Source organism: Plecotus auritus (genome assembly GCF_963455305.1).
Source record: "Plecotus auritus genome assembly, chromosome: 4".
Lineage (NCBI taxonomy): Eukaryota > Metazoa > Chordata > Mammalia > Chiroptera > Vespertilionidae > Plecotus > Plecotus auritus.
The window spans coordinates 43,038,527-43,051,090 of record NC_137775.1 but is presented as its reverse complement, the minus strand read 5'-3'; the positions used below and the strand labels follow the sequence as shown (position 1 = coordinate 43,051,090).

At 44.5% G+C, this 12,564-nt stretch overlaps 1 protein-coding gene across 1 annotated transcript in view; it reads right to left on the bottom strand.

Moving 5' to 3' along the window:
* The window catches only part of PREP (prolyl endopeptidase), a 111,895-nt gene extending 101,829 nt beyond the window's left edge, over nucleotides 1–10,066 (bottom strand). The window contains exons 1-2 of the mRNA XM_080664279.1: nucleotides 9,815–10,066; nucleotides 4,660–4,734 (exon numbers count right to left, since the gene is read on the bottom strand). Of these exons, the coding sequence (XP_080520405.1) occupies nucleotides 4,660–4,734; nucleotides 9,815–9,859 (120 nt within the window). The 5' untranslated portion in view covers nucleotides 9,860–10,066. The remainder of the gene's footprint in view (nucleotides 1–4,659; nucleotides 4,735–9,814) is intronic.
* Nucleotides 10,067–12,564: the final 2,498 nt, after the last annotated feature.

Sequence of the window (12,564 nt, the reverse complement as noted above, 5' to 3'; positions counted from 1 at the left end):
TAGAATTGTTTTTACAAAGATCGCTTTTAAAGTTCTAATCATTTGGAGCACTGCAATCTTGTATCCTCCTCCCACTTAATATTCTATCAGAAGCACTTTTTCATCTTAGTAAGCAATCTGTATAGCCCAACATTTTCACAACTGCACATATGATTTCACCAAGCAGATTCACCATATTCTGCTCAAATACTACACTATTGCTGGAAATGGGCATCATTTCTAATGTTTCACTATAAATAATGCCCCCAACTGGCCCTTTGCTAGACCTCCATAGAGCAGCCATGACAGTCCTGTCCCAGTAGACTTGAAATCTCTTCTTCATTCCATAGTATTTGCTTTTTGCTGTTGCTATCAGACAGGTCTAATTTTTCATTATTGACAGTATATATGAGTGCCACTGATGTTATATTTACTTTGCACATATTCACGCTATTGAACTAATTAATTCTACTAAATTTTAAGTTGGAAATATTAGGTTGCCTAGATAAACAATTACATAATCTACAATGAATGATCGTTTTATTTTTGCTGTCCATATGTTGGTTTATTTTTTATTGCACTGGTCAAAGCTTTGCAAACATAAAAATAGTGGTGACAAAGACAGTCAAGTCAAATGTTTAGGTTGTTGTTTTGATTGAGATGTCATCTTGTTAAAGCACCATTATTCCAAGTTAGGGTTTTAGATTTTCTTTTTAGCCACATGAAGCTATTTGAGCAGCTGTGGCTGGTCTGAATTGATAGGTGGTATGAGTGTAAAACATACACCGGATTTCAAAATTTAGTTTGAAAAAGGACTGTAAAATATCTTAGTACTTTATATTAACTACATGTTAAGATGTTAATATTTTGAGTATGCAGCTGGCTCTTCAACAACACAAATTTGAACTGCATGGGTCCATTCATACGTGACTTTTTTTTCAATAAATATACAGTCACCCTCTGTATCACGGGTTTTCCATTCTCAGATTCAACCAACCGAGGACCGAAAACAGTATTTTCAATCCATAGTTTGGAATCTGCAGTTTGGAAGGGTAGGGGGTCCTAGATCCAACCCCCAAGGATCAAAAGTTATTCATAGATTTTGAACTGCTCAGGGGTTGGCACAACTAACTCCTGCAATGTTCAAGGGCCAACTGTACTAGGTTAAATAAGTATATTACAATTATTTGCACCTGTTTCTTGTTACTTTTTAAAATGTGGCTACAAGGAAAATTATATGTGGCTGGCATTATATATCTACTGAGCAGAGTGGGTCTACTCTTTCCTCTTTACAAAGCATCTCTGATTAAGTTTTCATATCAAGGTTGAATTTATTCCAAAGAATCAAATAAGTTGTGTAGGATCTTCCACAATCTGGAACATTTGCTATAAAATATCGTTATATGGGCTTTGGAAGCTTGATAGGATTCATCCAGATTCAACTCCCCCACCCTCGCTATAGAGAATTTTCTAAGTTACAAGTCTGCTCTGATATTCCTTTTCAAAGGATAAAGCCTTACATGCCAGGCACTGTCAGAATTGGATAACCCGTATTAATTATGGATTAAATCAAAGAACTACTGATAGCATTTCAGATCTTAGTGTAAAGGGCTATAGTATAAATACAACAAGTAGCTTTTTCTTTATTTTGGAAGCAATGTGAAGATTCTCCTCTTTACCTGAAGGTATATGGCTAAGGCACCTTTTTGTACATGCAAATAACTATGAGTAGAAAATGCCCGTGCTGCTCTTCTGCTCATTAGAAAAATATACCCTACCTTTTCAGTCTGAGACCCAAACTCAACTCATCAGGTCCCAGATGACATATTAGCTTTTGTGAATAACAAGCCTGTTCACAGAGAAGTGAGAAAGGTGTGCTTGGAGGATACCGAGGGAAAGATGAGCTTGCACGGCTCTCTGACACCTGAGGTTCGCAGCGGAACAGGCTGGCAGGTGTGGGCAGGTGAGCCCACACTGGAGGACCTGTCACGTCCCAGGGCATGAATGTTTCTACCGCTTGTACTCCCAAAACTATTACACCCCAAGTCCTCTTCTTAAATCTAAAGTTGAAAACAACTTGGGCTACCTGGGTTCCAATACCAGTTCTACACTTACTCGCTGACTGACCTTGGACATACCACTCAGTAACTCAACTTCTTCATTTGTAAGATGGGAAAAATAAAGAGATCTATTTTAACGAGTTTGAGAATGAAATGAGATAGAGCAGGCAAAGCTACCAGTGAAGTGCCTGGCACTCAGTAAGCATCCGATAACATACACCGCAAAAATAACAGTGTATACTCATTAGTTCCATCAAAGGTTGACTGTAAAATCGCTAATTACCCAGGTCTCATCTACTAATAAGTGGCTTGTTAACCACAGGACCAGCCATTATTAATTAAGGAATAGCAAAGTGTGTGTTCATTAACATATAAACCAAAACTGGGCTATTCTGACATTGCTGAATGACTCCATCACCATCAAAGACTGAAGAAATCCAGGTTGTACTTGAGACCTCATCACAGAGACAGTCCTTGGGGAAGGCTTTCCAGGAGATGCACAGGAGGTTCGCTCCCTTTGTGGGTGCCCTCCATCCATCACCGGTTATGCCGCTGCCTGTGATTCTCCATTCCCAGGCTCAACCCGTCCCAGCTTGGCCCAATGCTGGACCATCAAGGCAGCCTGTGGCAGGTTCCAGGTGAGGAGGCAGTCCCACATCTGCTCCCTCTCCTCCTAGCCTTCCCTGCCGAGGTAGAGCCTCCGCCTGCTCCTCAAGATACCCATCTGTTTCTCATCTGGAAATCTCTACCCACCCAGCGTGATAACCCAGTGTTTCATAAAAGAAAAAGGAAAAAGTCCAAATACCATTCTCACCCAGGAAAGGGAGAGAAGGAGGATTATCTACACTAATAAAAGAGAAATATGCAAATTGACCATACCTCCACGATGCCCACCAGCCAATCAGGAGTATGCAAATTAACCCAACAAAGATGGAGGGCTAATTTGCATATGCAGGCGTGGCGCGAAGACTGAAGACGACTGAAGACTGAAGAGGCTTGGCTTCTCTGCTGCGGCCGGAGTGGAGAAGCCAAGCCTCGCTGTGGCAGGAGTGGAGAAGCCAAGCCTCGCTGTGGTAGGAGTGGAGAAGCCTCGAGGCTTGGCTTCTCCGCTGCGGCCGGAGCGAAGGCCTGGGTCCCGGGTGCCAGAGGAAGGAAGGCCTATTGCACAAATCTTCGTGCATCGGGCCTCTACTAGATAGAAGTAAAAACCATTGCAAAGTCTCAAAAACAGTGCTGTGCTTACTTTAAGGACAAGAGATAGGGAAGAAGCTGCAGTTGTTTCTGCAGTCCTGTCTTACTGGTAGCTCCTCCGATATCTTGTGGTCTCTTGCCACCATTTGTACCAGGAGAAAATAAATGCCAGAAAGAATATGTGAGGGTGGCAAAAAAGAAGGCAGGTGAGAGAGCACATGGAAATGAAGGAAAAAGAAAGAGATGATGTGGTATTTACTCGAGTAGGAGCAACCTCTTCCTTCCTCTACTTTTCCTCTTCCACAGATTATCTTGCCCAGCTAACCCCACTCCTTTGCCCGTCAAGCGCTCCTCCTTCCCCCTGCCCCCACCCCGACCAGGAGCTGTGTAAGGGGAGGAACCCAATCCCATTGCCAGAGCCACATCAGGAGTGAGTATTTTCCTGACAAATCTGAACGGCCTTGGAAGTCTGAGTTCGGCATCAAGGGACCACAAATACAGGGGGTACGAAGACGTAGGCTTTTCGGAAGCTGGTCTGCAAAACTTCAGAGTGCATTTAACATTTTCCGTTGTTGTTGAAAAAAACGGTAAATATTGTGGGATTCTAAAGAAGCTCAGGTAAACTTCTGGAATGGTGAGCATATTAGAAACTGTGACTATATTCTTATGTATTAATATGTAAATACGGTTATAAATAAGAGTCAAAGAACTTGAAGTGGACTAAGAAACACTCTTCCCTCACCCAGGCGAACTTAACCACACACAGTATATGTAAATGAGGAGTCCCAAGGGCCAAGTCCTGGGCACTTGAAGGAAGAAAAAATACCTGAGGGATGTAGCACTTAGAGGTAGCTTTTTAATGAAATGAGACTTCAACTCAAAATACTACGTGTTTCTCCAAAATAATAAAAAAGCTTTATGTTTTTAGACAAAGCAGAAAATTCTCTCCTTCATCCCTTATTTCTATAAAATATAAGATTTACTATTTTACTTTTCATTCATTTGTTGTTGTTGCATTAAAATCAGTAAGTAATGTAAAGTCAGCACTTAAGTTTTTAAGACCCGATACTTGTTCAATTATAAGATTTTCTCTCTTTAGGGGGAAAAATGTGTTAGGCAATTGTTTTCTTTTTTTTTTTTTAATCAGTTTTCTTTCTAATATTTTCATTTCAAATAGCTGGTTCATTGGTGTCACTATAAACCATAAACATTATGCAAAAACAGTTACTTGATCTTCTCTGGGGCTGAAAGTGCTTTCAACTTTTCTCATGAATCATTTGACACAAAGTGGTAGTACTTACAAGTGTATTCACCCATCCACCATACCCCAGCAGGAAGTGCGGGAAGGAATAGCCCTGGTTACCAATGCCGACAGTTTGGTGCTAGCTAGCCACTAAGGTTGTCGAAACTAATTGTAAGCCCCGATTACCTTTGTCTGCTCACTGTCTGGGTCTTCAAGCCAAGCATAAGGGTCAGAAATTTTATGCCCATGATAATCCTGCACCTGCAAAAGACAAAATGTGTTAGTAGGTAATTAGTGTCTATCCCCAACTAAATTAGTATTTTCTGAATGTAATGGAGAGAGAGGAAAGGGACAGACAAAAGCACCCGACTGGCTCACTGGCAACTGCGTGTGCCCAAAGTGCCACATGAACAAGAGTTGGCAGGTTCTCAAAGGTGTCAAGCCACCCTTCATGAAAGGAATGTTTTACTGGAGAGGGAAGAAAGAGGAAAGGTCAGGATAGGCAGCAGCTCTGTCTGTACACCGAGCCAAGGCCTGGTGCTGTGCTAAAGAAACCCGAAACGTGCTGTCAGTGGCACTACACAGAATCACACAATGCAGCGGGGATGACAGAGGGCCCGGCCACGTGCTTATGGCCCTGTTCTCACTAAGCTTGCTCACGATTAGAAATCTCCCTACAATATGTAATACGATCACTTTGCTTTGCTGTCTGAACTGCCAACAAGAAACTTAATGTGTAGTCATAATGACTCTAATTGACATCAGCTGATTCTAATTGAAAACGCTCACTTAAATGCAATGAAGGAGCACTTCCAAACTGAAGCCTTCCTTCCCTTTTGTGTATTGTTATGAAATGCTTTCTTTTACTGTTTATAAAAGGAGGCAAACTACCCTGATAGAAATAAAACTGCTTAGTGTAAGCAGGGCCTGGCGGAGGGGCAGCCTTTGGGAGCTCCCCTGGGGGCTGATCCTCAGAACAACCTAGGGGCCTTCTGCGAAGCCCGGATTCCTGGGCCTGGCCTCAGAGACAGTCCCAGTCTAGAGCAGCCACCTGGAGTCACCCCTCCTCAGGTAATAATGCCTAAAGACATTTTGCAAAGGCAAAAATCGTTACAAAACCTCCCACATCAGACAACCCGGATTAATCTAGATAACCGAAACGCCATTGACAACGTCTTTCCGATCAAGTCTCTGAACAACGCCAACATTCCGGATAAGGCTTCTCCTAGAAGGTTGTCGGGAAGACCCCCACCATCTCAGATGAATTTTTAATCGGTCTTCTTGCTCCCAGACGGTAGGAGCTATTCCCTAAGGAAAGCAGACACTCTCCTGGAAGAGGAAAACCTGCTGTTTCTACTTCTGGTCAAAGTTCCAGTGCGGCTGCTGCCAATTGAGAAGAATCTCCCTGAGCATAAAAGCCCAGGCCATCAGGATGCAAAGGGTCTGCACCTGTCCTCCTCCACTGGGAAGCGGAGGGGGGGGGGGGGGCACACCTGGGGAAATGACACCTGGAAGGATGGGCAGTTAAGGTGGAACACCCGGGACCTGCTCTCATCAAACCTTGACTGACAAGTGCAAGGGACATAAAGCCAGGCTAAAACCTCTCCTGAGGAGTCTTCATAAAATCATCAATTTTCGGGGGGAAAACACACACACCAATTTTCAATCCTTACCGAAGGCCTCTACATTTTAGCTGTCACAATTGAATGAAAGCTATTAATCTTCTCATCCTCAAGGCTTTTACATTTTACACACCTTGAAGTGGTTATAAATTATGCTTATAACAACAACCTTCCTTTTCCTGACAATAAGAAACCAGGTAGTAAAGGACCTTCCAAATCAACATTTTTAGGAGCGAGGCACGGCAGGAACAAGGTTGGGCAACACGCCCAGGGCCATACCGAGTTCAGAACCAGAGCTGGGACTAAAAACAATCTGCCAACAGCCTTCCCCCAAATATTCCTCAGAGGGGACAGACCAGACACGTGAAATGTGTTCCTAAAACTATGACACATCCAGAGACTTAACTTTTCAAAAGGAAGCAGAAAAGATTAACTGGAGACTGTGATAGTTTTATGACTAAGTGAAGGTGTTGCCAAGTGCTAAAAGCCCAAAGCAATAAACCTTTACTGAATATCCACACTGTTGTGCCCAATGTTTTAAATATTCCTATTTTACAGATTATGGGATGCTATTCAGAGAGCTTAGTAAGAGTAAAGGCCACATATCTGCTGTTTGCTCAGAGACCCCTGTGAGCTAACCACTGCGCCACAGATGACAGCCACATTACCTCATGTGTCCTCACTGCGAGGACACATTTTCCCTCATTTCCCAGGTGAGGAAACGGAAGCTGGAGAGAGCGACAGCAATTGATAAAGCTCAGATGGCTAATAAGGTAGGACTGTGACCCACTCCGAGCCAACCCCAAAGCCTGTGTACTTGACCTCTTGCCAATGAGCCGGGTCAGGTGCAAACTGGCAGGTGGACAGCTGGACCCTGACTCAGAACCCAATGTGTCCTACAGCATACTGCTCCTGAACGGCGTTTTCCACCGAGGAAGCGGCCTCAGCTACTCAGAACCAGTGTTGTCATCTAAACCAGACGGAGGTCAGTTACTGAGCGGACATTAGCAACCAGGATGAGAGCTCCCCCAGACAATCCCAACGACAACCCCAGCAGCCAAGCAGCCCCTCCCCCTATTTCTTTCACCATACCATATCCTAAATAGGGCGGTGGCATAGCCCTGAATTCAAGTTATGCAGCATCTAATTCCTCATTTAAGTTTGCAAGTCATTCCTCCCCTCCCCAAGAGCTCGAAAACGAGAGCCCAGACAGGCCACTGTTGCCATTCAATATTTTACTCGTATGGTTCAACAACGTGCCTGTTGCCTTCGGGACAAAATGTAGACTCTTGTACACACAACAGGCAGAGCCCATGAAACCTGCCCCGCTCTTATTTCTCAAACTCCATCCAAGCTTGTCCATCCATGGACGCTCTGTTCACAATGGCCTTCCTGCCGTCCTACAAACATGCAATTTCATGACCATACAGCCCCACATAACGATGGCTTTATTTTAGTCATAGGGCTAGGAATGTCCTTTCTACCTTATCCAACTGGCCAACTTCCAGGTTCAACTCACATATTATCTTCTGCTCCTGATAGAAATTAGTCCCATCCTCCTGTGTTCCCCACTCACCCTACACACCCTCCTAATGCCTGTACCAAGCCTGTACCACGGATTGGGCAATGGCATTACCCAGGAAGTGTCACGGTTTCCACATTTCTGCTCATGAGCAGAAATCCACCAAAAAGGACTGCACACTCCAACCTCACACTGCAGCAGGAGACGGCCCAGTATGTGGCTGAAAGATGTTCAAGCGAGAGAGACAGAGAGCTACAGCAATCCCTAGTACCCGCTGGACAGAAATAAACCCATCCTAGAAGTCAAGGCTATAACTTGGGGAAATGCTATGTCCAGCCTAGAGCTTAGTAATCAGGACTCTTGTCACAGGAAAAAGATACCCCATGTAGACTATCAGGGCTGGGCTGAGTACACTGTGGGACCCACACACCAGCCGGGGCCACAGCCACCTTCCCTTGTCCATGAGGCTTAGGGTTATGAGTTCTTTGGAAAGAAGGAACTGGAGAGTATTAAAATTCATGGTACAGTATATATACTCTTTTGAATTAATTATTCATAATCTATTTGGTGTCTTCATGAAACCCTCACTTAACCCTTTCAAGAACTATTAAACATAAGTAAATAAACCATAGGATTCTGGTAACACAAATAAGGAAAAATAAAGTGAGAAGCAACCCTCCTCCACCCAAAAAAACCCACTACACAAAACAGTACAAATCTGAAAGTGCACTTAACAAACCACATAATGGGCAATTGTTTACATTTTTATCAATCCTATAAACTCAAAGATCCTCAAGACCCGAACTGAGATATTCCCATGTCTTCCCATTACTGAAGTCTAGCACCCTGCAGGGCTAGACTGTCATGTGAATGAATGAAAGATGGTATTTTTACTGTAGAAACAAGCCAGCCCTAAATATTCCACTTGTGAGAAAGAAGACCTGTAACAGGTAAATGACCTGCCACAGGGCATCCTGCTAGTGAGTGACAAAACCAGAGTTAGCACTCAGGTCTTCCTACTTGCTCTGTCCTCTTCCCATTCCAGCAGGATCACTTTACTCCCAAACACAAAGGAAACAACCTTTTGAACCACAGGAATAGGGCTTCTTGGAGTAAATTTAACAAGCAAGCAGCGGAACAGACTGAGAAAACATGGTTACCAGATGGCCATTGGTCAAAGAAACCATGAATGCATCAGTGCCACTTGGAAGTCTTAATTTAAAACAATATGTCCTTTATGCTGAAGCCGCAGTACCCTTTAACCTAAAGTGAGATGTGCTTTAACGTGCAATCTGGCATAAACTGGGTCCAAGAAAGCAGAAGAAAATAGAATTGTATTACACAAAAATAGTTTTAATCTGATTCTATTTTAAGTAATCTGAGAAATCTGGCTATTCCTAAGAGAATCATGCCTACAACATTTGGATGCACTACAGTTCTTAAGATGCCAAATTAACGTTTACTCGCACATAAAGAGCTGTTTGCTCCCCAATTCCACCCACCGGATCTCACCAGCCATCCTGAGTTCATATACAGCTGAGGTTAATGGTGGCTAACCCCTCCACGAAGCAAAACTTAAGCTCATCCTGAAAAAAAGGCCACCCCCTCTCCCTTCTAAGTCCTCCTCTCACTCCCTATCAACTCCTTTTCTAGTTCAGGAAAACTTGGATCAGCACTGCTACACTTCGCGTTCCACAGTCCTGTCTCTGCATCCCCAACACCCAGCCGGCCTGGGGCAGGGTAAGCGCTCAGTACACGTTGTAAAACCAAATGAATGAACTTCAACTCTGAGAATTCTTAATTTGGAAGTTTAAAAAGTTTGCTTTGTGTTTAAATTCTACATCATCTATACACTTACACTCTTTCTTCTACCACCATATTTACGCAAGAGCTTCTCCAGTCAAAAAGCAGTGATACCACCTACCTGGGCATCTGCCCTTGACCCCATTGATTTCAGGAAATCTCCCGGCAGCGGCCCATCCCAAGCTGCGCCGCCAGCAGGCGGAGAGTGCCCACCCCCACCGGAGGCTCCGTGGCTTGGGAGGAGCCCGACCCCCGGCCCGTTTCTCGCAAACAAAGGCCGAGGGGGAGGGGAGGGACGCGGGGGGCGAGGGGCTGCGGGGCCAGGAGCTGCGGGCTGCGGCCGGCGCGGCACGCTCGGCGGGGAAGCCGATGGGCGCGGGCAGTTGGTACTCACGACGGTCTCGTCGCGGTACACGTCGGGGTACTGGAAGGACAGCATGGCCGTGGTGAGCCGGGGCAGCGTGGGGCGCGGGCTCCGGGAGCGGACGCGAGCGAGCTGGGCTGCTGCGGGGCGAGGCTGGGGCGCGGGCAGGAGCTGAGCGGGCGGCGGCACGCGAGGAGCTCTCGGCCACGGCGGCGCGGCGGCGAAGGCGTGCGGAAAGCAGGAAGCAGCTGTCGCCGTGGCCGGGAGCCCCTCCCCGGCGGGCGGGCCCAGCGGCGGCGGCGGCAAGAGGGAGCGGGCGGCGCCGTGCGTGCGCCGGGCCGGGCGCACAGCTCCCTCTGCCGGAGCGCCGGGCGCGCTCGCGCCGCCCGAGCACGGGGACCGCCGAGACGGGGACGTGCTGCGCCCACACCAGACCGCTGCCTCGGGCCACCGAGCCAGGCACATGCCGCCCAGGGACGCGCCCCACACACCAGCCCGGACCACTGCACAGGGCACACGCTGGAGTTGGACCCACGCCCCCCGGGACGCACCCGACACGGCAGCCCAGACCACCGCCCAGGGGCACAGGTCCCATTACCCCTGCTGGGGCCAACCCGCCTCCTCCCGCCCTCCCGGAAGTCCCTCCGCTTCCAGCTCCCTTTGCCCCGCTCTGGGTGGGGAGGCTAAGGGAATGAACTGCAGGGGTTGCTTATTAACCCATTCCCCCATCTTCCTGGTTTGGGGCTCCTTAGGGGCCATAGAGACCTTGCCTCTCCCTAGCCTGGAGAGCAGGAGGCTTGAGGTGACCTAATTTCCATTGCCTTTTCTGACTCTGGACTTGGAAGGGAAGGGATAATGGATCTTGATGACCAAAATTTAGGTATTTGAAAAGGTTGATAAAATTCATAAAACTCTACTAAGATTAATTAAAAAAAAAAGAAAGAAAATGAAAAGAATGAGCAAAATCAGAATTGGACAGTAGACAGAATTATATGGATGGTGCAGGCAAAGATGATATGAACAATTTTATTCCAATAAACTTTAAAATTTTAATATAATGGTCAAATTCTTGGAAGACTGTATCCTTTGAACACTACATAAAAAGAAAAAGGAAAGTAAATTGACCTATAACTAGTAAATGAATTAGAAATTTAAAAAATCCAGACCCACATGATTTTCAGCCTACCAAACATCCAAAGAGAAAGTAATCACAATTTTATACAAAGTAGTCTAGAGTATAGAAAAAGGGGGACTACCCCCCAGTTCATTTATTAGGGTCACATAACCTAGATATAAAAATCTGACTAGACTATACAGAAAAAGGAAAGAAAATTATAATGGCTAATATAACTTATTCACAACTGAATCAAGACTCAATCAAGAAAATTCTACCACTGAAATAGAATAAAAGATCTCCCAAAAAGGAAAAGGTCTGGACTGAATGACTTCACAAATAAATTTTACCAAACACTTAAAGAAGAATTAACATCTATCTTTCTCAAACTATTTCAAAACAAAGGAATGCTCCAAAGCTCATTTTATGAGGTCATCATTACCCTGATTTCAAAACCAAAGACGTTATAAAAAAAAAATTACAGGCCAATATCCCTGATGAACATAGATGCAAAAATCCTCAACAAAATATTAGCATACTGAATTTAGCAATACATTTTTCTTTTTTTAATCCTCACCCGAGGATATTTTCCCATTGATTTTTAGAGAGAGAGAGGGAAAGACAGAGAAATATCAATGTGAGAGAAACAGAGGATTGGTTACTGCCTGCATGAGCCCTGACCAGGGCCCAGGCCATGGAGAAGCTGGCAACTGAGGTATGTGCCCTTGATCGGAATCAAAACCAGGACCCTTAGGTCCACAGGCCTACGCTCTAACCACTGAGCAAAACTGGCTAGGGCTCAGCAATACATTTTTTAAAAATTATACACCAGGATCAAGGGGGATTTATTTCTGGAATGCAAGGTTAGTTCAATATTAGTGATATGCCATATAAACAAAGTGAAGGATAAAAATCATAAATCATATCAATAGATGCAGAAAGAGCATTTAACAAAATTTAGCATCTATTTATGATTTAAAAATCTCAGCAAAGTAGAAATAGAGGGATCATACCTTAACATAATATAGGCCAAACTGCAAACATCTGACTCCTTCAGAAAAGATAAAAGTGTTTTCCTTAAAATCAGGAACAAGATAAGGATGGCCACTGATCACTTTTATTTAATATACTATTGGAAGTCCTAACCACAGTAATTAGACAAAAAGAAGAAGTAAGCCCTGACCGGTTTGGCTCAGTGGATAGAGCGTCGGCCTGCGGATTGAAGGGTCCCGGGTTCGATTCTGGTCAAGGGCATGTACCTCTGTTGTGGGGACATCCCCAGTGGGGGGTGTGCAAGAGGCAGCTGATCATTGTTTCTCTCTCATCTATGTTTCTGGCTCTCTATCCCTCTCCCTTCCACTCTGTTAAAAAGTCAATAAAATATATTTAAAAAAAAAAAAAGAAAAAGAAGTAAAAGATTCAAATTGGAGAGGAAGAAGTAAAACTGCCATTATTTGCAGCTGACATGACACTGTGTATAAAGAATCCTAAAGATGCTACCAAAAAACTATTAGAACTGACAAATGAATTCAGTAAAGCAGTAGATACAAAACTGATATCCAGAAATGAGTTGCATTCTTATATAGCTATAATGAACTAACAGAAAGAGAAATTAAGAAAAAAACCCATTTATGATTGCATCTAAAAAAATAAAATACTTGGGAAT